The 26,618-nt window shown below is 39.6% G+C and overlaps 1 protein-coding gene across 11 annotated transcripts; it reads left to right on the forward strand.

Moving 5' to 3' along the window:
* Nucleotides 1-475: 475 nt before the first annotated feature.
* Nucleotides 476-25,705, forward strand: slc8a1a (solute carrier family 8 member 1a). 11 transcript variants are annotated; one of them, XM_084684914.1, is made up of 10 exons: nt 476-2,289; nt 12,554-12,660; nt 14,644-14,664; nt 14,991-15,008; nt 15,108-15,122; nt 16,842-16,910; nt 18,011-18,138; nt 20,965-21,064; nt 23,109-23,381; nt 24,015-25,705. In XM_084684914.1, exons 1-10 carry the CDS (start codon nt 476-478, stop codon nt 24,389-24,391), a joined length of 2,922 nt encoding a protein of 973 aa, XP_084541040.1. In that variant the 3' UTR covers nt 24,392-25,705. The 11 variants fall into 11 exon arrangements, with proteins under 11 accessions (XP_084541040.1, XP_084541039.1, XP_084541041.1 ...); XM_084684913.1 differs by lacking the exon at nt 15,108-15,122; XM_084684915.1 differs by lacking the exons at nt 12,554-12,660; nt 14,644-14,664 and adding an exon at nt 13,332-13,432 and having other exon boundaries at nt 767-2,289.
* Nucleotides 25,706-26,618: the final 913 nt, after the last annotated feature.

Here is a 26,618-nt window from a genome sequence, read left to right on the forward strand (position 1 = left end):
ATATTTAATATTCAGGATGAGGATGAAACAATAACACATGCAAAAATCTGTATTATGTGTATGCATTACAGGCCTGTATCTTAGATATCATAAAATGTTTAGGTTCTTATATAAGGCAACCTACTGCAAGTGACTGCTGGAAAAAACTATTATTTTCAGATGCACTTTAAAAGTTGTTCATTTGGTTTTCAACTATTCTGAATCTATGTAGGGTACAACAGCATTGGCATGAGATTCAGGCAAAACATGTTATGTATGTAAGTTACTTATTAGGGTAACTAAGAGAAAAAACTATAACATACTATATTGAAGACGGTCTATGTGATAATCCCAAATGTAACATACTTTTCATAACAAAAATTCATCATCAAGAAAATATGAATCCAATGTCTGTAACGATCTGTAAAACATACTTTTTTTCTTTTCTGATAGGGACACGGAAGAGAGGGCCTGTTGATAACATCTTATTAGCAGCATGGCGCAGACTGGGACTTCTTCCATGCTATTCATTCTTCAGCTTGCTGTGTTTTTGTCAGCATTTTCATCTCAAATTCAGTATGCAAGAGCAGGGAGTCCCAAACTAAGCATGGAAACTAACTCTACAGATGATGGGAATAGTACACAATGTGGTGGAGAGACACATAAATGCACACCTGGTGTTATCCTGGCAGTATGGAAACCAGAAAACCCAGCCTTTGCCGATCAGTTGGCAAGAGCCACTGTTTACTTTGTAGGCTTGTTTTACATGTTCCTGGGGGTTTCTATTATTGCGGATAGATTCATGGCTTCCATTGAGGTCATTACTTCACAGGAGAGAGAGATTACCATCAAGAAACCGAACGGGGAAAAAATCACAACGACCGTGCGCATATGGAATGAGACTGTGTCCAACTTGACTCTAATGGCGTTAGGATCGTCTGCCCCAGAAATCCTACTCTCCGTCGTTGAGGTATGTGGCCATGGTTTTGATGCAGGTGAACTGGGCCCTAACACAATTGTTGGAAGCGCTGCTTTCAACATGTTTGTTATCATTGGCCTCTGTGTTTCTGTCATCCCTAATGGAGAGACCAGAAAAGTGAAACATTTGAGGGTATTTTTTGTCACAGCAACATGGAGTATATTCGCTTACATCTGGCTTTATCTGATCTTGGCTGTTATCTCTCCTGGGATTGTAGAAGTGTGGGAAGGCCTTCTCACTCTGTTTTTCTTCCCGCTGTTCGTGGGGTTTGCTTATGTCGCTGACCGCAGACTTCTTTTCTACAAGTATGTGTACAAGCGCTATAGAGCTGGGAAGCAGAAAGGGATGATCATTGAAACTGAAGGAGACCCTCAGCTTCCCTCAAAGGTCGACATTGAAATGGAGGGCAAGATGCTCAATTCTCATGGAGAGGATTGCATGGATGGAGACATGGCAATGGATGAGAGAGATCTGGACAATGAGGAAGCCAGACGAGAAATGGCCAAGATCTTGAAGGAGCTGAAACAAAAACACCCGGAGAAAGAAACGGAGCAGCTCATTGAATTGGCGAATTATCAGGTGTTGACCCAACAGCAGAAAAGTCGTGCCTTTTACCGTTGCCAGGCAACCAGGATCATGACAGGAGCTGGGAATGTTTTGAAGAAACATGCTGCCGACCAAGCCAGGAAAGCCATTGGTGCTCACGAGGTTCGGTCAGAGGTTTCGGACAATGACTTCTCATCAAAGATTTTTTTTGACCCTGGTACATACCAGTGCTTAGAAAACTGTGGTACTGTAGCGCTGAATGTGGTTCGTCGTGGTGGTGACTTGACCAATACCGTTTCAGTGGAATACCGCACTGAAGATGGAACAGCCAATGCCGGATCAGACTACCAATTCACTGAGGGCACAGTGGTCTTCAAGCCCGGTGAGACGGAGAAGGAGATCCGAATAGACATCATTGACGATGACATATTTGAGGAAGACGAGCATTTCTTGGTCCACCTCAGCAACGTAAAGGTCATTTCTGAGGGCACAGGTGTCAGACACTCAGAGGCCAATCACGTGGACACCCTGGCAGGTCTTGGCCTACCATGCACAGCCACGGTGACCATCTTTGACGATGACCACGCCGGGATCTTTACATTCGAAGAACCGGTGATGACCATTAGCGAGAGCATTGGGATGATGGAGGTGAAGGTCATTCGTACTTCAGGAGCTCGCGGAGTGGTGGTCGTACCCTACAAGACTATTGAGGGTTCAGCGAAAGGAGGTGGAGAGGACTTTGAAGACACCCATGGAGCACTGGAGTTCCAGAATGACGAGATCTGGTAAACAACGTTAATTTATTTTTGTCACTATGCTTGTTTGTAAGGGTGTACCTTTAAAACAGACTAGGTGACTGCACATTGACTAATACTTGCCCTATAAAAATACTGTAGATAAATAATTATAATATTGGCCTTATTACAGCATATCATTCCAGTCCATATAAGTCCATATGTTGTCCAACTTTCTCGTTTTATTAATCTTTTTTTATTTTTTATATAACTTCAAATATATCCATATGCCTGAGGGTAGAAAACAAATGTACTTTTTTTGTTCCTGTCAGCTTCTCTAGTGTGCCCTCTATTTCTGCTTCCTCTTATGTTTCATTTTCTCTCAGCTTTGCCTCTTTCGTCTTTCTTATTTTTTTCTGCCATGACATTATACAGTTGTGAGCCTGGAGAGGCATACACAGCAACGTCACAAATGAATATTCTAATTAGTAATCTGGCCTATGAAAGGTATTTTATTTTAGTATCTGTATTCCACCCCACTCAGTCAGTAGGATCTGTCATGATGTGCAGTGAGCATGCGAGTGTAGTCATTACCTCATTTGGCTGCTCACAGAAGGCAAGATTTGATGACTCACTGCTACTTGGCTGTGGAGGAAACAAATGGCAACAAATTATCATTGTGATGCTAATGCTAACTATGCATTTTTAGATGTATATTATATATATATATATATATATATATATATATATATATATATATATATATATATATATATATATATTAGGGATACAATGTTTTTGAAGCAAGAGCCAGCAGCTGTAGCATAATAGATATGTAGTAAGAAAAAAATCTATTGAAAGATATGACATGCACTCTGAGCAAAAATGCCATTCATAAGATTCTTAGTCTTTCTTTTACCTGTGACTTTCATAATGAATCTTTTATTTTACTAGGATTCCAGTTCCCACTTTACGTAATCTTCCACTTCACATTGGAAGTACCCTAGATCACCCAGTTATACATTCAGGTTTATATTCTTGAAATAGCAGTTGGGCCTGGACCTTTCCACAGAATGAGTGGTGGCGGGAGTCACTGACAACAGTTTCATTCTTTGGAGAATAAACATTGCCAGCACGAACAGAACGCCAGCCTCTTGAAATGGAAAAGGCCCTGCACTTGTGCTTGTTTTAAGCGGATTAATGACGAGACACTCACACATTTATACAGAGGGAAATGGATTGCTTTGAAGTGCGTTATGTAAAAGGGGCTCAGCCAGCTTTGCATGGGGAAGAAGAACCATATATAGACAGGGCACCAGTCTGTATTGGGAAGGTGGCACTTGAGTTATCATTTGGAAAATGTATAAGTCTTGGCATTGCAGTTCCTAGGGGTTGGGGCACAGTAGCAGGGCGTCCCCAAACCAATTACTGTAAACACACTGCTAGATATGCCTGCAATGTCCCCCACTATCTAAATATGAATTGTGTTCTATAAATATCCTTCCCCTTTATGAGTGAAGAGGATTCATTTAGTTAATTACATGAATTGGTGAAGCAAAACATGAATGCAATTGTAAACTAACAAGCAAATTAACCCTGTTGTCCTAAAGAATTGCCGGCTCCCAAATTGATGTGACGTTTTGTAGAAGTGTAACGCAGGGCTTAGCTTCTGACTGTGTCACTTGCTATTTGCAGTAGGTGACGAGAAATTAGAGCTGATGAGAAGACCTGGGGAGTCTGAAGCACACACACAAGTCAGCCATCTGCTCCCTCCCCTATCCTAGCCATCAAACTTCACTGGTGCTGAATCCATACCTATTCTATGCAGCCTTACTCACTTAAAGAACCAAGAACTAAGTTTAAATATTACATTTCCATGGCTATGAGAATATGAGTGTTACCACATTTCAATGTAACCTTAATTTCTTACTGCATAAGCTGTTGCCAGTTTCATCCAACAGCAAAGGTCTCATTAGGGGCAGTTCTAGTATCAGACCTTTAGGGGTTCTCAGCCCCTAATGAGAATGTGACATGGATTTTCATACCACGGTGGCCCTGAAGTGCAAACCACACCCCCTAATATAAGTTCATCCCCCAAATGAAAACACTCCCCCCAAATACGAGTCAACTCCCCCCAAATAGGATGACTTGCTCACCTCCCCCCAATACAAAGACACGCACCCCCAAATGGGAAACAACATTACATTTACTCAAAAACACTTTACATTAACTCAAAACGGAAAGGGTTGGTACTTTTGTCGCTGGATGTATGCAGTAACTAACAAGAAATAAGAAATTCATCGACAGGAGTACAAAATGCAATAGCCTGACAGAGTTACATGCACCAGGACATTTGTTTGGCTATCGAAGCATGTAGCAAGTACTTATGCAAAAGTATTAATTGCGTGTTAAATGTAAAATTTATAGCCAAACAACTATCCTGGTCCACGTAATTCTTTCATTATCATGAAGTTGATCGTTTTGGTTGGAAGAAAAGAAGAAACATTTGTGTTAACAATTCAGAGAGTCATGTAATTGCACTAGGCTACTATATATTTTAATCAGGGACATTTCTTTGAAATAATCTTATATGCTGTTAACGTCTCACAACATTAAAATAAGTATGCGCACGCTAAAAACGCAATTGAAGGAAGCAGGACTGTTTAGAAGAAAAAACGAATCATCCACAACAGAAGTACGAAATGCCAAAATGACAGAGTTACTCCATTCAGCGACAAAAGGGTTGTACCAACCCTTTCCGGTTTGAGTTAATGTAATGTGGTTTTGAGTTCATGTAATGTAACTTCCCGTTTGGGGGAGTGTGTCTTTGTATTGGGGGGAGATGAGCAAGTTATCCTATTTGAGGGGAGTTGATATTCATGTTCATATTTGGGGGCAGGGGGGGTTTTGCACTTCAGGGCCACCGTAGTTACACACCCTGCTAAATCCCGAATTTTACTGGAAAACTATTAATAGATTCATTTTTTTATGAATACAATTATTTAACAATAAATGAAAAATAGATAAACATTGTTTTGACATTGGCTCAACTCACCCCAAAACCCAACCCAGCTTACCCTAAGGAATAGTCCCTCAATCTCAACCTTTCTCTCGCCTTTTTGCTTAAAACATCTCTGTGGAGATCTCTGTCGTGCCTTATACTTCTCTGGGAGAATTTAGCTTTGTCGCCTGAATGTACTCCTGGAAACAATTAATGAAGGCAAAAACACATAGCATCTACATGGTCTTGATTACCTGTCCACTTTCTCATCTGGTTGTTGCTCTCTGTGTGCTGACTCCATCCAGCTCCATCGCCTTCTCTCCCTCTTTATTCTCCTCTCTTCCTCTCTTGGTGAGGTCAACCAAATGTCAAACAAAACAGAGTATAATCTGATAAGAGGTAGCGCTTATAAATTGACCCATATCAATGTATAACACTATTCTAATATAATATTGGGTTGCTGTGGGTAATGCAGTAACACCATTTACAATTCACAACCTAACTCACTACACCAAATGACAAAGTTCCTTTGCCTGAACTCCACATTATGACACACATTCGACTTGGCAGAACGGGTGACTTGGCGCTTCAGGAGGAGAGTCAGTTTACACAATTAATATTTTGGGAGTGCATGTTCCTTTTGCTCTTCGCATCCCTACGGTGCTCTGAGACCTGTCCCATGAGGACAGGCCCAGCAGTTCATCTGTCCTCAGAATCCAAGCAACCCACAGTCATGGTCATGATCCAGAGTTGACGTAGCATGGCTGCCCCACCCCACCCCCAGCCCCCCCCGGGGAAGCCCCCTCGCTTGAAGATCGCATGACCGCGACTGTGATGCCCATCTCCATCCTGTGGGCTGTGACAGGGAGATGTCAGAACAGCTTCGTCAAACTAGATAGAGCAGAGGGGCAAGGCCCGATGGAGAGAGAAAGAGAGAGGAGAAAGGTAGAAAGACAGACAACCTCAAAGAGAATGAGAACCCCAAAAACCTCTGACTGCACTGATTCAACCTCTGACACTGTCTGTCTAGATCTGACCAATATGCCCTCTTGCTGGCTTTGCAGGCTTCTTTTTTTGGGGGGGGGGATGTTAGTCAGTGCTCTGTGCATGTCCCTAATTTTCATAGCTACATGCTTCAGGGACTGTGCACATATTTGTGGCTCAGTACTTTGAGGGAAAGATGAGCAATGCTACTGCTGCCAGCCGTGTGAACTGTGAATACAGATAGAGTAAGTGCTGATTATTTCACGTCTTCCACAGCACGAGATGAAGAGATAAACGGTGTTAGATCACAAATCCCAGCTGATATGACTCACAACAACAGTCCTCCAACACCAATGTGTATGTGAGACCCTATCTTGCACCCAGCGCAATTGACTTAGGCAACGACTGTTGTGTCATTCCTAGTTTGCACTCGACGCAAAGGCGACTTTTCCCTCCACAGACGCACATCGAAATGACTTTGCGCTCCTGTGGGCGGTTCAGCGAAAAAGGAGGCGTGTTCCGGCGCAAATGTTCCCTGGTGCTATCTTGCAGTTTCCGAAAAACAATTCCGCTACTGACCAGGAAAAACATGGTCTAAAGTCATTGGCGCATTATTCAGATGCTATTTTAAGGGCGCAAGCTTGGTCCATGCGCACTGCTGGCGAGGCCAGGGTCTTCTTTCTGCGAAGCTACGTTACATAGTTTTGATTTATGGCTGTTACATTTCTTCAATGATTATAAAAATATTTTCATAAGAAATGTCTATATATGTGAACTTTATTTGTAACAACTGTGGCAATTTCCTCCCATGACTGTTTAACCGAAGCTAATTTGGTTAGGTTTCTTCTCCCATGCCCATCAGAATCAGAATTTGGTTTATTCGCCATGAAGCTTATATTACACAAATACGCAATTTACTGTGGCAGGAAGGTGAAAACGTTAAAATAATTCTAAGAACTAAACAATTAGAAAAAAAATACAGAAAATACTACAAAAAATATAACATTTTTTTTTTTTATATGTAAAAATAATAATAATTTGAATGAGCAGCATGAGTGGGCAACTTACTGCAATGAGAAAACTGCTCTGCCTTTCTCATACTATGTCACTTCTCTATCTTTTACGGCCCTGACGACAACATCGGTCTCCTCGGCTGTGAACCGCAGGCGTGTGCCTGGCAAATCCGCCGTTATAATAGCAATTCGCCATGGAACAAGTGCTGCTCTTAAAGGGAAAGTGAAATGATGCTCTGATTGGTTTATTGCACGTTACGCCCAAACCACACCCATTAGTAATGTAGCTACTTCAGACCAACCCTTTTTAGATTTGTGCCAGGCGCAAAGTCATTTATCCCGCCGGCAAAATAACAACCAAGCTGAAGTCACGCCTACAAAGTTACTTGCGCTTTGCGTTTTGATACTTGCGTTTCTGATCGTCAAAATAGGGGAGCAAGTCGTTAATGTGCAAGAGTATAATGGTGTTGTATGTGAGAGTATGATGGTATATATGTGAGAGTATAATGGTATATGTGAGGTTATGGTGTTGTATGTGAGACCAAGTAGTTTATCTGCAAGAGTATAATGGTATGTATGTGAGAGTATAATGGTATATATGTGAAGTCAGGGCAAGTATGAATTATGGCCGATACGGACTCTCATAGAAACTTGTCGAGGCTGTGTATTCATTCACAAGAGCATCGAGGGACTTAAATGCCCTACATTAAGCCAGATATGGCAACTTTTTACATTGACCTCTGTACGACAGAATACTGTAGAATCCTCCTCACTAGGACAATACCACATTCACTTCACCACATTATGGGTTGGTAGCTGAGAGATAAACTATGACAAAATGAGTGTTTGTTTGGTTTATTGAACCAAACAAACGAAATCCTCCTTGGACATAATGTAAATTATAAAGGAATACTTCGTTTTGTTAACGTTTATGTGCATGTATAGGACCTTATGTCTTATATCTAAAGTACTATTTAACATAGAGTAACTAAAAACATACAGTAAAATAGAGTTTTCTTAAAAGAAAGTATCAGAAACTAAAAGTATGACTTGGGAGTGGATTTCGTAGTTTGGATTATCTAACTGCTTGGCAAAGAAAACTAGTTTGAAGGGAATAGGTTAGGCTGTAGAGATATTGTCAGTTTGGATAATAATTAAAACCGTTTAGCAGCTTGTTATAATGCATGAGTGATTTAGCTGCAAAGACCTAAAATGTACTGCCATCTCAAATCTGCTGCAAGCTTAATTAATGTACAGTACAGTATGACAGTAAAATTACATTTATTTTAAGACCAATATAATTCTTCTGCATCAGACCGGAAATGGAAAACTAATCTGGGTGAAAAATGAGTAACATTCAAAGGCGAATCAACAACTACTAGATTGCCTACTCCAGAGCCACCCAAAAGAAAATTGCTTCTTACAGAGTCCAAAATCAGCCTGCTCTCAGCTTGTAAGTATGATGTATGTATGTGGCTGGAGTTTTATAATTGAGTGGATCATGAATGAGTTGGTTAATATAGTTTTGACATTGAGGAGTTAGCCTTTCGTGCGGCTCAGTCTAAATGATAGTCAAATTTGGCTTGGCATTAACTTCCAGTTAATGAAAGATGCCTCCAGTTGGATTATGTGGATTCAAATCAGTTAAAGGGACGTCCTTTATGTTAGACTGCGCAGCCTTTTCCATTAAGCATGTGAGCAACGATTTGGAATGAAGAAATTATGAAAGAAGTAAACAATTTGTCCCATTTTCAGTTTCTTGGGGTTTATTTGGCTAAAGTGCATCCTGTTGATTGAAATCGTCCAAGGAAAATTCCAATACATACAGCAGTACATAAAATGTAGTAAACACCATCCCAGCAGGAAGCTGCCCTTTCCAGAATTTCACCACAGAGATATGTGTCAGAGGGTGTCAGATCTGAAAGTTAAAGGGAACATTTCCCCCTGAGAACTATACCCAAGAAAATAAAGGGCAAGTATGCTTGTCCATATAACACTGTATTTCACTGCTATTGCACATATTACTCACTGAGATCTCCCCAAAGGCTCAGCTCATTAAACGTTCCACAGGAGGAAAGGGAGATTACAAAGGCATCCATAATGAAGATGTTGGCCATCTGCTTGCTCATTGTTACCAGGATGTCGACATAATCTATAGGCAAACATCAAACAAGGTCCTGTGAGAGATATTCAGAAACTGCCTTTTAATAGAGTCACTTCTCAGAAACAGAACTGAGAGAACTGAATTTCAATGTCTACCTTGCATATTTTGGTAATTTTGTAGTATATTGTCCATGGATTCCAAATGCCTGTGCTGCAGATGGTGGTTTACATGTATATACATGCAACCACAATTTATGTTCATGAATCCTATTTAGACATTTCATGTGAACATTTCAGTGACACAGGATTAAGACAACACATACAACACATAAGAACATTGAAACACACAATTGACTGCTCCTTCAACTTCAGCTCATTCTAGACCCACGTCAGCAGGGGCTAGGGATACCTCAGAGGGTGGGAATTAGCCAGGCTAGGTAGAGGGAGTTTATAGCTCCCAGCCCCAGCTGGTTGTTGGCTCAGCGTCAACCCAAGCATCAGTTTAGTCAGAGGGCTGGCCTGTTGGGATAGGATTGACACAAGGCTAAGAAGCTAGTGGAAAATTCTGTTCCGTCCTCCTAATGTCTCTCTAACCCCCTTCTCTCCATATATCCCTCTTGCTTGTCATTTTAGTCGTTCACTCTTGTCACTCGCTCCGCCATAGACCTCCAAACCGCCCGCCAATCTTTTCCCTCCATTCTCTCTTCTCCCGTCAGCTTATCCTCTCACTCAGTCTCAGAGTCTGCAGCTAGACTATATCCCCCCTGTGCCTTCGACAAAGCCGCAGGGAAGGAACTTATAATCCATCTGAAAACATCCTCCCTGTTTTCTGAACCATACTTTATGGAGGCAGTGCAATTTTTATTCCTGGCCAACCAACACTGTGTTTGAAAGAAGGGGCCCTAATCCCTCCAAATTGTTGCAAAGAGCCAGAAAAGTGAAATCCCCCATTTCACAGTTGCATGAGCTTATTAAGGGGTCTTTTTGAAAGTGCTGTGTTTGTAGGATTTGCAGAGCAAAACTGAGCAAAATGAAAATAATGGGTGAACAGCGGCCCACCGCAAACCTTAGAGTTATCAGTTTCCCACCTCTCTGTCAAGGACTTTCTAGCTAAAACAAGCCGCCACGATGAAAACACGAGGAACTGACTTCAAATCTAATTCTCCTTTTCTTCCTTGAACTCTTTGTTGCCATATGCACTCTTATTGTTTGAAAGCGAGTAACTCATTTTTAGCAAGTACCGTCAGTGGATGGTTTCCTTTTTCTAAAACAATTTGTTTGTATCTGGGGTTAAGACTGTACTGTTGGATTATCAAGAAGGATTTATTTTGCAAATCGGTGACAAACCATTAGCATACATGGGCTTGCAGGAGATTCTAGCATGTTGCCAGGGAATTTGATTGCTCCCTCAGGGCACAGCGGGGCTCATGGTATTTCCATTCACCAGATACTCCTTACCCTGTAATTGCACAATAGGTCAATCAATTATTCATGTTCATCTAAGTAAATTACTGTCACCTGTGAAAGGTCCCCTGGCAGATTGTTGTGAATAAGACAAACTAGTTTTGACACAGGTAAAATCTAAAACTAGTTTGAGGTGCAGATCCGAAAGGAATTGGAAAGATAGAAGCGAAGAGAAAGGATTTGAAAAGATTTTATTGAAAAGTTTTATTGAACCAAAAAGCTGTACTGAACTGTATGTACCCATAACCTAACTTTGCTTCTCTGACTATTAGCGCAATGTAGTTTGTAATATGTTTGTACTGTACCTGTTTTCATTAATTCTGCTTTTTTGATATGTTGTTAAAAAGGACAGATAAAAATCGAGAAGAGGATTTATTAATAATTTTCAGTATGATTTATGTTTCTGCCATTATGCTACTTAATGTATTTGAATTCTAACCCCAAATGGAAATCTGCTTCAGAAGATTTTGATTCAAACCAAGTAACCAGACATTTCCTTAACAAATTGCCAGTTTATCCTCCCACATTGAGGGAAGTCCGGAAAGCTTCAATGTATCCTTCCACCTCCTCAATGTAGTTAGCCACACCATTTGAACTAAGACACTAAGTGCATTCACATGTGTATTAATGTCCAGTGTATTTGGCTCTGTGTTCAGGCAATAAGCCTCTCATGCCCTCCAGTCTTTGGTTTGGATGATAAACAATGCTCAGGAGTTTGTCTTCCTCTTCCCTCTGTTTTTGTCTTGCACTGAATAAATCTCCATATTAGGGTATTGCTGTGCAGAGGGGGTCCTGGTCCTTTTCAAACATGGGATACAAGTCATAGGATCAAACTATTAAATAGATAAATAGACCATGCATGGCTTGGTCTTCAGTTTCCAGTACTAGGAAGGTGGCTTATTTTCCAACAAGTCTCTTCTGTAAATGTTCCTTCTCATAAACCATCCAGCTATCAGCTGTCAGTGAAAGTGTATCACACACAAAAAGTACAGTTATTGAAACTATTGTTTCCGAAAGTAAAAGCAGGAAATGGTCATTAGGATGTATAAGAATGGAGAACATACAGTACAGTAAACATAGATGGACCTCTACTGTTTTATGTAAGATACTAGGTAAGAAGCTTTGGCTCTCTAAGTAAAAGCTTTTGTTGTGTTTTGGCCCAACTGCCTGTGGAGAGAGCTTTTTTGTAACTACATCCCTAGTGGTAAACACCTTCAACCAGACACCTCATGCCAATGTGTAAAAGCCCTGTACCACTTATTAGTAGCAACTAGTATTCATTTTCTTCAAGTTGTGTTTCCATGAATAATATAACACAGGTTAGCATGTTTAGGAGCCTTCAGTGGTCACGGCTGACATTGCAACTAATCAAGGCTTTACCTGTGAGAAACATAAGCAATTGTTTTATAGACACCCAGTGAATTATTTTAAATCAACCTAATATTCTTCAAGCTTCATTCCCAGTTGGCCATTCAAAATAGCTTGGTTTGTTGGAGTTTTCTGTCTTGAGAGATTACTTTCTTGCGTTAACTAAATGGAAGGCCTTATTGGATTCACCATTCCTGTTTTGTTTGTTATTTCACTGAAATCTAGTAAATGCTATGCTACAACCACTCCATCTTGTTTTTTTGTTTGTCAATTGTGTGTTCCTTGATGCATGCCTTGATGTATTTTTGCCTTTGTGAAGTCTGCACTCTCCACACGCTTCTCTCTGCAACTCTTTCTCTTTCTCCCTCTCTTTCTTTTCCAGCCAAACTATACAGATCAATATAATCGATGACGAGGAATATGAGAAAAACAAGAACTTCTTCCTTGAGATTGGAGAGCCTCGTCTGGTGGAGATGAGTGAGAGGAAAGGTGGGGAGTCCCCTTTCCCAGGCTTTGGCCCCTCCCCCAACCCCACCCACTCGTTGTCTGTGCTCGCTCTGATCAAAATACTGTATGGACATCCAGGGAGAAGTAACCATGACTCAAGTACTAGACATTTGCCTATTGTTCTCGTTGAGGAGCACTGTGTAGGCTGGTTTAGCCTTTTTCCTCAGAAGATGCAAAGCTTTGTTATCCTCCTGCTATCCTCTTAGAGATTTGAGGATTTAGGAATCAGATGTCAAGTGCAAACCAGTATACACAATGGTCTTCAAAGGTCATAAATGGGCCAGTGGACTACTAGATTCAACCTGTTATGCTTACTCACAGATTTTTCAGGAACATCCTTCAGTCAGTGATTGATGATGGGGGTGACTATCAAAAGTTGTACAAAGTCCTTTTATGTCCAAAGGAATTGAACACAGCTCCTACCAAAAACAGGATGTATGTGCTCCTATTTTACATGAGATGGAGTGAGTGTGTGTGCAACCCTCTCTATGAATCCCTGTCCAAATCCATCGGTGGTATTTATGTGCGTGTAGCATGACAACCACTTCTTTCCCAACTCCACAAACCATCCACCCCTCCCTCCACCTCCCTCCCTCACCTATGTCCCTTTTTGTTTTTTGTTTTTTGTACCCATGTCTTGTGTTCCCTCACAGGAAGACCCTAGCGATTAGAATACTTGACCACGAGGAGTATGATAGGAGAGCCAGCTTCTACATAGAGCTGCAGGAGCCCACATGGAACAAGAGGTTGACAGGTGTGAGAGTCTCTTCCAGAATAGTCCGCTGAGCTGTTTCCAGTCTTCTTACCTCCTCCTCCTTCTCCCCCTCTTCCTCCTACATGCTGTCTTCCTCTCTATCTCCTATCTCCAACTCTGCGCTTTGCCTCTTTTTGCTGTCGCAGGCCCTGCCCTTTAGTTTGCTGCATTGCATTGCTTCTGGCCAGCTTTGTTTACAGGAGGCGGTAGGGAGGATAATATCTGATGAGTTTTAAAAGTCGATACCTGGCTCTTGCAGGACCCCAGTTGAAAAGCCTTGACAGATGTAAAAAAACAAAAGTTTTCCCTATTGAGGATACTTAAGCATTGTACAACAAGTGGTCGTATGAATGCACAGTATCTTATTTTTGTGTGGTCTTGAAACGAGCGAGTAGCATGCCTTGTCCATTCTAACCATTCTCCTTGACCCTTTCTAACCATTCTCCTTGAGTTAAAATTGCTCTTAACACACCACTGATATGAATTTGACGTTTCCTTGATGTTTTGGGAATTTCTAGAAACATTTACGTCGCTGTACAATATTACAGATTTTGACATTTTACATCTGCTGGTGACATATTTGTGTACCTCAAGCTTGCCCCTCTTATCCAGTGTGTACACCAGAAATTCAGATGCATTATGCAAAAGGTTTCATGAGGATTACTATAACTAATTTATAGGAACTATAAGCACAATTTGTTTATTAAGTATTGATTTTGAATAAGAAATAGTCTGAATCATATTAAGAAAAACATACAATCATTATTACATACTGTACATATTGATGTGTAGACATTTTATTTAATAATTCCATAGTTTCATAGAAAACACTATGCTTTCAGGTGTTTAGGCTATTTATTGTCATTATTTAAACTAACTGAGGAAAATTCTGTGACATCAACAAACACTGTCTCATTATACAGTACAGTAAATCAGGTACCACTTCTGCCTTTAAACGGGCATGGTTCACAAGACATTACTCATTTAATGCACACAAAGCATTATGGTTTGTCACACAAAAAGTAACTAGGGAGGTATAAGGATGAACTTAAGCACACTTGGAAAAGTGTCCTCAGATATTGCATCATAACTGGCTTATCTGTCATGTTTTGCCCTCAGCTCGCGTGTTCATTCTCTGGTTCCATCGTTACTGTGTCCATTTGCCACTTACCTCTGCTCACTGTCTGTCTCATCTGTTTTCCCCCTATCAGCTGTGTTGCTTCAAGAAGTTGGTAAGCAGTTCACTTTTTCTTGTTCTCTGCTGAGATCTTCTGTCACACTGTCTCTGTTTTTCATTGTCTGAATCACTCGTCGCCTCAACTGTCAGTCATTGTCTGTACCATTGTAGTTTAAAAAAAACTTGAGATAAACTGGCAGCTGTACTTTTTACTGCATATTTAAATATTTAATATGTATTTCCTTTTGTGGTTGACAATATTATTCAAAATGAAAGCTCAATGTTTTGGGATGTAATAACAAGCCACCAAAACTGGGATTAAGAAACTTGGATTAATAATGGGTATCTTTTGATATATCTTCTTATGTTCTATCATTTTAGGTGGATTCGTTAAAACAGGTATGAGATACAACAGCAACAATGCTATGCTTTATACAGTGATTTCTACTAATTCCAGTTGGAGTTCATTAATCAAGCATTTCCATTAATTTCTGATAGACAAAAGACTTTATGGTAAGAAACGATTCAGTGTTGTGACAGTTTGCTTTAAAATCTATCTAAATTTAAAGCAGAGATTGTGCTTCTCCGACCCGCTACTAACAATCCAGCTGAGGCTTTTTTTCTACTGCTCAGACTGGATTTGTTATTATGTCTACTAGACGTCACGTGTCTGTAATTGACATAATAGAGATGTTGATAGAATCATTAGGAACGATTTAGAACTAACCAGCACAAGACGGCTTTCTTGTGGAAGTCCCTTTAGCTAACCATGTATAAATTCGAGCATGGTGTGTTTTCACGTGGATTATTATTCCGACTTCACAGTGTGTATGCTCAGAACTGGGATTTTGTAGTGCCAGCTTTTGTCACACTTTTGGGCATTCGTCATGGAGCAAGTGCAAACTCTGTCCAATGAATCTCCCAACACTGTGGCAAAAAAGTGTGAATGTGAGGAATAACCTCCCTGTGTGTGTGTGACCTCACTGTGTGACGTGTGTCTCTTAAGACACGTGCCATTTTGCATGCTGCGGGGGGGATGGGTCACTCAGTCAACCCTAATGTGACCTCTGAAGGGGGGCCTCTGCCCGCTGAGGCAGATGGGAAGGCGCCCATAGGTATGCAGTCACTGGTGTCACTGAGTATGGTCCATGCTCTTTTAATGGCGAGGTCATACTTTACCACTCACTAAGTTGGGACCTCAAATCAAGTCCAGAGGGAACTGACATTCTGGCAGCTTTCAATCCCTTTACTATGTGCAGTACTTTAATGACTGCTGCCATGCTATTTACATATTTACATTCCAATTTGTCAAATTAATTCCAATTCGTTTATTGTTTAGCAATTGAAAAGGACTTCCCTTTTTTTCATTAGAGAAATACTAATTGATGACATATGTAATGTTCATGATATAGGTGCAACAATGTAAGCGTGAAGTAAATTCCACCACAGTTTATACAGTACCTCGACACTTCATTTGAATGTTGTTGCCTTAACACCTGGAATAACTGTGCCACTTCTACAGAATGCTGAATATATTTGTATGATGGTACTGTATTCAGTATCACACTTTGTCCAACCAAGTGTTGAATTTGATGCTTCGTATGAGCTTTTAATGAAGGCATTGCTAATCATCAATAACTTCACGAGTGTGCTTGTTTAAAGTTGTCAGCTTTCAAACTAACATATCACCTTTCAAGGTTGGCAAATACTGTATGTATAATAACCCCTCATTTAGACATTGGGCCCTGATCAAACACCTTTCGTTTCCTTTTATCCTGGATAAGTCAAAAGCTGAATTTCAATTGGGCTTTATGGATATTTATCTTTTTTTTGGATTGCTGCGTAAAAATGTGAAAAAGCAAGAACTATATTCAAATGAACTTTTAGTTTCATTGTAGTTTCGTAAGTGTATCTGTAGTAGCAACAATTGTACTGCTCCAGTGTGCAATAACATGGCATTCCTGTTTAGCTGTATTATTTAAATAAGGTATGATTAATGTGGGGGGGGGGGGCTTCCTGTGAAGGACCACCTTAACCCACAACTTAACCCATAGTGAGAATGCCTACATCAGACTTTGTATCACTTAAGGTTAATATAACCTCAATGTTGTTACTACATGTATTATTACGCAGTTAAATTGTTCCATTTTGACTGATCCAGAAAATTGGGTACCAGGGTTTGGTTGAAGAATGGGCCACTGTAAAATGAATTGTTTTCAACTTGTCCCTCAGGCAGGGATGTCTACCGGAAAGTGCAGGGTAGAGATAACCCTGTTCCCTCCACCATTATCTGCATTACAGGTATACATTCACCGGTTTACATCTTTTCCTCTTTTCCATTGTATCTTCCTTATTCTTTTTCTTCATCCCACACACCATCCACCCTTTCTAGAATATTTTCTCTTATCTACTTACACCCACTCTTTTCTGTTTCTTTGATTTTTCAGTTTTCATTTTACTCATTACACAAATGATTTATTAACGTTCACTTTCATTATGTTCAAAAACCTAAAAAGTCCTTTCACTTATCACTAAATTGGAACCTCTCTAACTCAATTGGAAGGGTTCAGTAGGAGAGTTAAAGTGGATTTGGAGTAAACATCCAAGCAATTAAAGGTTGTTTTTCTATACAGCCGATCATATACTGTACAGCCCATAAGCTAACCACTCATCTTATGTTTGTGGTTTGTTGAGATATAGTAAAATGTGATTCATGAATTAACCAACATGGATGTCTCACACCCTCCAGCATTAAAATGTTCAGTAATGTTCGTTTTTTGCCTCCAGTGTCACTATTCCTGTATGACCTCTTGTACTGAGCCATAGCAGTCATCCTGGTTCTTCTTGTCTTTGTGAGCTGCTATACCAATGACACTCGCTGATGCTAATTGAATTCCACCATTCCAAATGCCACAGATGGATTATTTTTGTCAACTCTTCCAAAGGGCAATTTTGTAACCTACTGTTTGTATGGATTGGGGGTGACATTTTGATTGTTGAAGTTCATATACATACTTTGCCAAGTCATAACATCTGAAATATGGGATGACAAGACAAAACAATAAATGTATGAACATGTAGGAGACAGTGGGTCTGTGAGGTTAGCATACTGTTGATGGAACTGTGGAATTTGGTGAATTAAGGACACAAGGAGGGGGAAACAATTCCATGCAGGTATTTTCATAAAGAGAGATGAGAATATGTAGGCACCTTGTCCAAAGAAATTGTGCACATAGTAAAAAAGAGAGCATGTTTTGCATTCCCATTTTAGATGCCGAACCTGAATCCAAAAGTGTGTTGTCCTCACGCAACAAACTGAGAATTGGCTGTGATACGATTAGTCATCAACTTTTAGATAAGCGCTAACTGTCTGTCTCTCTTGCTCCCTGTTTATTTGTCAGAGGAGGGCGATGAAGAGGCCCTCTCAAAGAAAGAAGAGGAAGAAAGGCGAATCGCCGAGATGGGCCGGCCCACCCTGGGAGAACATGTAAAACTGGAGGTGGTCATTGAAGAGTCATACGAGTTCAAGGTACTGTTGGTTTGACTGATCCTAAATCCTCTTAAAATGTAATCACTCACCTTCTCACCATTTTCTTTGCTTCTGGTTTTCTCTGGGATTCTAATCCACCTTCATTATTAAAAAAAACCTTAAGACAGGAGCCAATGAGACAGTTGTACTTGAAAGATGGTATCTCCCATTCCCTCAAGTAGACTCAGTTGCCTGTACGATACTTTAATTACTTTTTTTAGACAGAAAAGGGTTTGGGACATCTTTTAGTCCAAAAGGCATTTCGCCGAAAATGTCAGATACTGGGTAACACTTTACAATAAGGGTGCATGAATTATCATTCATTAATTCATTAACTAATGCATGAATCATCATCAGTTAATACTAGTGCTGTCAGTTTAACGCGTTATTAACGGCGTTAACGCAAACCCAAATTAACGGCGTCAATTATTTTATCGCGCGATTAACGCTCTTTTTGGCCTAGCAAACTTTGTAGTTTTTTTCACATGCTGTTGCAACAACTACCGACGTTAGAAAAACTACAACACCACACCGGATCTAGCTAGACCGGAAACAAAACAACAGGCACGCCAAACACTCGTTTGGCTTGCGAGCTGGCTAAAGAGTAGTAGCAGAGCCCGTTTACGGATATTAGACATTCTCTGGTAGTAGGCTAACGTTACGTTTTGAGTGGATGACGAGCGCGAGATGCCGAAATGGATGCCAATAAGATTCTGAATGGAAAGTTTGCTTTTAAAAAGTTGCCAAATGGTTCTATTGACAAGACCAGTGATCTGTGTGTTTTGTCGTTGTAAACTGAGCTATCATCGCATCACGTCCAGTCTGAAATACCACTTGATGGCCAAGCACACAGCTGATGCGAATTCTCTGCCCCCTCGTCAAAGCCAGGCGATTGCAATGTTGTTTTCAATAAAAAAAATTTTTGCACAAAGCAATCCGAACCACTTTTCTATGTTGATAAGAGCATTAAAATTTGAAAAAAGATTGGGACAAAAAGAAATCAGGGACATTTAGAATAGATAAAAATGTAAATGTAATAATTGTGATTAATCGTGAGTTAACTATGACATTAATGCGATTAATCGCGATTAAATATTTTAATCGTTTGACAGCACTAGTTAATACATAACTCAGAAAGTACTTAATGATGCACTGATCATGAACACATCATTTGGTAATAGGGAGTCACATATAATTTACTATTAATTAAATCTGGAATCATTTATCAATTCCTATTGACATTAACACATTAACTGATAGGTGAGTTAACTACTTTAGTTAATCGTGCAAACTATGTCTGTTAGTTAACTGTGTGAACCAAAAGTTAACAGGGTAATTCCTGTGTTAATTACTACAATGGCGGTATCCATGGATTGAGACGGTAATTAATCATTTGTTAATAGTAATGTGCCACCTCAAGTAAAGTCATAACATGAGTTACATTCACTAATCATTAACTAATTATTCACTCAACAAATACTTACTGTTTTTTCAGAGAGACAACTTTTAAATAAACTCTATTATGAGTCGGAATCCTGCATTACAGTCAAAATAACTTTTTGACGAATGGATGACTACCATGCCGTTTGCAAAACGTTTTATTTCATTCGAACAACACATGCAAGGCAACCTTTCTAAGAAGAAGTCCACTCGAAGTATCGATAAGATATAGTGAATGTAACTCATGTTATGACTTCACTTGAGGAGGCACATTACTATTAACTAATGATGTACTGAAGTACCGTCTCAATCCATGGATACCGCCATTGTTGTAACACATGAATTACCCTGTTAACTCAGGGTTTTGGTTCACACAGTTAACTAACAGTCATAGTTTGCACGATTAACTAAAGTAGTTAACTCACCTATCAGTTAATGTGTAAATGTCAATAGGAATTCATACATGATTCCAGTTTTAATTAATAGTAAATCATATGTGACTCCCTATTACCAAATGATGTGTTCATGATCAGTGCATCATTGAGTACTTTCTGAGTTATGTATAAACTGATGATGATTCATGCATTAGTTAATGCATTAATGAATGATAATTCATGCACCCTTATTGTAAAGTGTTACCAGATACTGTGTTTTTCTAGAAAACGTAACACTAGACATAACTCAAATTTGACATTTATTAACAAAATATATTGGTAACACTTTAGATGAGCTCACCAAAATCATAATTTCTTAACCAATTTGTTACCTATTAGTTAACGGTTTGTTCACCATTTTTTATTTATTGTTTATACAAAATGTATCATTTGTAAAGCATTTGTTCACACAGTTAGGGTTAGGGTTCGTGTTTAGGGCTAGGGTTTAGGGTTTAAGTTTTAGTTAGGGTTTAGCTTTACTAATGCTTTGCTAATGATACATTTTGTATGAACAACAAATAACTAATGGTGAACAAACCGTTTACTAATAAGTAACAAATTGGTTAATAAATTATGAATTTGGTGAGCTAATCTAAAGTGTTACCAATATATTTATTAATCTCAGTAGTAATTTTGATATTTTTCTAAGGATAGCAGCAGGGCCAGATTGTGGTTCTTTGAGGTCCCTGGGCACATGGCTCTTTTGACATGTGTCAAAAGACATGTGCCTGTGATAAACACAAAGATAAGAGATTTTTGGAGCTTGTTCTATGACATGGGGGCCGTCACGATCTGAGGGGTCTGAGCAGATACTTAACTTGGCAAGCATCCAGTAATACAATTCCAACAATACAAATGAAATAAAAATATCCTTACAATGTATTATGTTTACAAATGATGTGTGTGATTTAAATAATAGATGAATTACCACACACCTTTGATATCCTCACAGAACACAGTGGATAAGCTTATCAAGAAGACCAATCTGGCTCTGTTAATTGGAACTAACAGTTGGAGGGAGCAGTTTGTGGAAGCCATCACTGTCAGTTCTGGTAAGTCAACCCACATTCACCAATACAGGTTGCCACACTCACTAATACTTACTCCAGCCTGGAAAACCTAATAAACCAAAGTGTTCATTTGGTTTGGTGATTAAGAGTTTTATTGGCAGCCTACACCAGGCTCTCTTAAGAAATCATGTTTTAAAATGGATGTAATCTATGGTAATCAGGAATGTGTTTGTAGTTAAAAGTCTGTTTCAGTTTAGTTTATACCTGACTCCATATCCTGGATGACCATACATGTAAAGCCATAAAGTGTATGTTTATTAAACTAAATTATTAATCTAGTTTGAAGAAATCAGAAATGTTACTAACATATACTGTACAAACCGCACAATATTGTGGTTAAATGAACACTGTTGCTTATGTTAGCATGAAGATAGCTGCTGGAATCATTAATAAGAATGCTTCCTACTGTTAACTGGAACAGAGCAAAGGCAACCTCCGAAGCCAAATCCTGAAACAATGCGATCTGATTTTTCAGAAGAAAAGACCCCCAAGTGTGTCTGGTTGAAATCAATGCTTATTGTTTCTGAAACTGCTGTTGAGGAAGATTGTATGCATGAGAGTCTAACATAGATGACTAGCCGGCAATAGCAAATTTACACCTGATTGTACACTCTTCAATTTACAGATGTTTTTAAACATCTAGGCTTTCAGAGTACCGCAGATTACTAGTAAGATTAATTTTTACTGTTGGAGTTACAGTTCTATTTTATTGATGGATAAGTGCCTTGCTGCAACATACATGCAAACAACTCAAGAAATCTAAAGTAATTACCTAAGAGTCACTCATGTTGTTCCTATCCAGCTCATGTCCTGGAACATCATGTTTGACTACAAACAAACAAACGTCACATACACAGTCTCTCAGTTCCTGAGTGGAACTGACAGAGCTTGTTAGCGAAGGAAGAGCATAGGGGAACAAGCATGGCATCCAAACCCAGGCTGAAATTCCACAGAGGCCTGTAATGTGATCATTAAAGCCGATGTGGCAAATTAACCACCGGAGAGTCTAGCCTAGGTTCTAGTCCAGACAGACTCCCTTCTGCATCATGCAGACACATACACACAAGCACACTCACACACATTCACTCAGACACAAGCATACAGTACACACATAGACAGTCACACACTGTCACTCATTTATCCACCCACATCGATACGTACAAGACTCCCTCATTATTCATTTTTAGTTTTTCACACACACACACACTGCAAACATACATAATATGTTTGTGTATTTATAAATGCTGGGAACTGTGGTTTCTAATGGTCAATCACTACCAAGAAAAGCAAATGTGATTTGCTATGAAGCATCGTCAAAATTATCACAGCTGGACCTGTTTTCTCTCCCCCCTACTCAGAAATACACAGACTCCCACACACAGAACTGTAAATACACACAAAGTTATGTGTTCTACACAGTTTCACACAAGTCTCTACACAAGTTCACTGACAAAAAAACTGAACACACACACACAGAAACACACAAGAACAAACACAATAATGGACCCTTTCTCACTCAGATCAACGAAACGTTCAAATGGATTATCACTTCGGCATTTTAAGCCGGGGCTGTCAGTGGCTCTTATGAACCCTCTTGTCAATGAAAGGTGACAATGCTCTCTGTTCTGACTTGATATAATGACAGACCTCCCTTTTTGTCTAATGAGTGACTTTATGGCTGAGATGAAGAAGCTGGAAGTGTGACATGTCTGTGATTCTGATGAAAATGGTTTATCCACAGTGCATGTTTGTTTCAAATTAGAAAGATTTTTGGCCCTTATTTCGATTTTTTGTCTCTTCTGTCACTGACACTTTTCTTCCATGCCAGAACATGTCTGGAAAACTATAAAAATCAATAATGACCATGTAGCAATCCTTCAAATATGTATCAGTAAGATAACATTTGTATGCCTGTCTGTGCGTTACTCACAGGAACATTCTACATTCAGTTTCTGTTTTGACCATAAAGTCATGTAGGTTTGAAGACGTGCATTCTATCCATCTGTATACATTCCTCTGTTTCCAGGCGACGACAATGAGGACGAGTGCGGCGAGGAGAAGCTCCCATCGTGTTTTGACTACGTCATGCACTTCCTGACCGTCTTCTGGAAGCTTCTGTTCGCCTTTGTGCCGCCCACTGATTACTGGAACGGCTGGGCCTGCTTTGTGGTGTCCATCAGCGTGATCGGAATACTCACCGCCATCATTGGTGACCTGGCGTCCCATTTTGGCTGCACCGTGGGCTTGAAGGACTCGGTGACAGCTGTGGTGTTTGTGGCTTTGGGGACTTCTGTACCAGGTTGGTCCTTCATGTGCTACTGTAATACTGGGTAGAGGGTTGAACAACCTCATTGGGTAAGGAGGAAAATACATTATACTGAGATTTTCTAACAGCCTTGATAATGTCAGTTTCAGTTTAGTGGAGCTGGCAGCTTCATGTGGTGGAGCTGGCAGGTTTGAAGTAGATATAAGTTAGATGCCTTCTTTTAGACTTGTTAACCCAATATTTAGTTTGAAAAAGAAATTGCCATGTTATGACATAGAATTTAGTTTTAGCAACATAGGTTATTATGAAATTGTAAGAAGGGACAGTATGGAGGACAAGATAAAAACAAGTTTGTGGCATAATTTATCGCTTAACTGTAGTTAAGTGTAACTACTTCGCAGTTCTATGTTACTACAATATTGTTACTTTGTGTATTGCTATGTGGTTATAATATACATGGCTACCAAGAATTGTATTAGGTATTTTCTGCAGTTTAATCAGAGATGCAATAGATGGCAACTGAATTACCTATGTCCAAAGCATGCTACTTTATAACTATATCTAAGCAATATCAGATTTTGGAAAAGGTCATCCCAACATTCCCCATTTTCTTTGTCCTCTATTCTTCTGTTTCTCTCTCTATCCATCCACTCGTCTCCCCTCTAGACACATTTGCCAGCAAGGTGTCAGCCACCCAGGACCAGTATGCCGATGCTTCCATAGGCAACGTGACGGGTAGCAACGCCGTCAACGTCTTCCTGGGCATTGGTGTTGCGTGGTCCATCGCCGCTATCTACCACGCATCCAAGGGCCAGACCTTCAGGGTGAACCCTGGCACTCTGGCATTCTCCGTCACCCTCTTTACCATCTTCGCTTTTGTGTGCGTGGGCGTGCTCATGTACCGGCGCCGGCCTGAGATTGGTGGCGAGCTAGGCGGGCCTCGTATCCCCAAGATATTGACCACAATGCTCTTTTTCAGTCTGTGGCTCTTGTATATTGTTTTATCCTCGTTGGAGGCTTACTGCCACATCAAGGGTTTCTAGAACCTACCCAGTTGGCTTGGGGGAAAAAATCCACTTTGACTTGGAAATGCCTCATCCAAGGTATCTTCAATGCCGACTACTACCATCAGAAAGGTTTAAGCCATTCAGTACAACATAGTGTTCTCTGGACCAGTGACAACCACCTTGCCCACATCCATGGGATCAATCCCTTCATTTGGATCTGTGTTCATCCCTTTATTTAAGCAATCATCGGTCTCTGAGTTGTGTTTGATTACATTCACCATGGTTACAAACTTTCATGAAGCATCGACTATAAATATAATCCCTTTAATCCAAGTTTTCTAAAGCAGAGAGGTCACACACTGTACAACGACTTTGTAAATGTTGACCATAACTATGTGGAATCTGATGCTATTGATGTACGCCTCCGTATTGTTAACCTCTTCATGGCTCACATCTCAGGGCTCTGAGTTGTTCAGAACATCCAAGCCTTTTATTCGTCCAGCTAAAGCACCCCAGCTTAAATCATTTTCTTCTCGTCCACTACAACTATTTATGGCTCATCAGAGACCTGTCCATACTCCATTTCCATTTAAGTTTTTGAGCGTACAATAATATCCAATACAATTTGGTAGATTTCCTAATCTAGTAAGAGTAAATTAACCAATTTCGCATCATGTAGCGCTTTCTACAAGAACAAGAACATCAGAGGTAACAGTTCTATGACACACATTATTTGCATGTAATACATGAAGTGAGGAATACGTGTTGGGCAAAGGGTTTAGTCCAGGGAATATGGACCCAGGTTAGGATAAGGGATGTAGTGCTACATACTTGAAGCTTGGACTGGGACCGATGCAACAGTACTGACCAATGGACAGTATTTTTAACGTGCAAGGTCACACCTTAATAAGGGAATGCAAAATAGGGGAAAAAATACTCCCCTGCATATCCAGATGCTTATGTGTATTTGTCCTTTAGCTACTTAGTTGTGCCAAAACTGTAAACAGCTCTTTTTATTTATGACTCAGCTGTGAATTAGACTGTAGGCTGTATATTCAAAATGTAATTTTGTTCAAAAAGGGAAAAAAAAGTGTGTTTGGAGAACTTCAAAGTGAGCCTTAAAACGGCTTCGGACGGTTTCGAAGATTACTATGGAAAATGAGGAAAAACAAGAAGGGAAAAAATAAAAATAGATTATGTGATTTTTTCTGATATTTTTGGGGGCTGGTTCGAATGAAAAAGGAAGTATTTTGGGTGATTAATGTTTAGTTCCTGATGTAAACTTTTAGGAAATTATTCATTTTATGACAACAGTAGATGATAATGTTGCAGTGATGGCTGTAAATTAAATGTTAGTGACATGCTAATACATTATTCTGTGTCCTTTTGTAATGTAAGTTAATTAGCAACATGTCACTAGTGTGTCAACATTTTCCCAATTAGCAACAACATATTACATAATAGTTTAGTTAAAAGCCAACTAGACATGACTGCTTTTCCTGTTTTTGTTAGATGTGTAAAAAAGGTTAGAATGAAACCAAACTGATTACCACTTTACATGTCACACAAATATTTTTTGTGTTTTGTGATGTTTTTTGAAGGTTTTAAAAATGGTAAATTCAGCCTCATATTATGTCTGCTAGTAGACCTCTTACTTTCTTGATGGAGGTAGAAACAAACACGTTCTACCAATCCCTTCAAAAGTGGGATGTACCAGGCAGAATTTAACAGCAGACAAAATAGACAAATTCAATTTATTGAAAAGTCAAATCGCTGTCAACTTTGTTTTGAGGTTGGGGTTTGCAGCAATTCTCACCTGTTGAACTCTGTTGACAAGCACAGTGTGCTTGTCTTGTCTGTTGCTCTTTTTGTCCATTTTCTGAAACTGAAGTAGCAATGTGTCATATATTATTTGTGCATGGAGGAAAAGATACTTGTATATAATACAACTGGTCTGAAGTGCTGTGCCATTGTTGTTTGTGACCTGTAAAGATTAGTTGAACTCCAGTGCTAACCCCAATCACTACTGTTTTGGGAACGTGATTAACAGACTTAGCACTTTTAAGTTTTAAAAATTCCCCCAAGTCGAGTCATGGGGAAGGACATTTTACATAAACTTTCAGATCAGACTTTATATTGAGTGGTTGGTTAATTTAAACTTTTTCTCTTTTTCCCTTGAAAAAAACAAAATCTGGATTTTTGGGGGAATAGACACAGTGTAAAAGGAACATGTCATATTTGCATGATTTGGTATCTTGGATGT

This window comes from Hypomesus nipponensis, chromosome 21, assembly GCF_054491055.1.
Source record: "Hypomesus nipponensis isolate SF chromosome 21, ASM5449105v1, whole genome shotgun sequence".
Lineage (NCBI taxonomy): Eukaryota > Metazoa > Chordata > Actinopteri > Osmeriformes > Osmeridae > Hypomesus > Hypomesus nipponensis.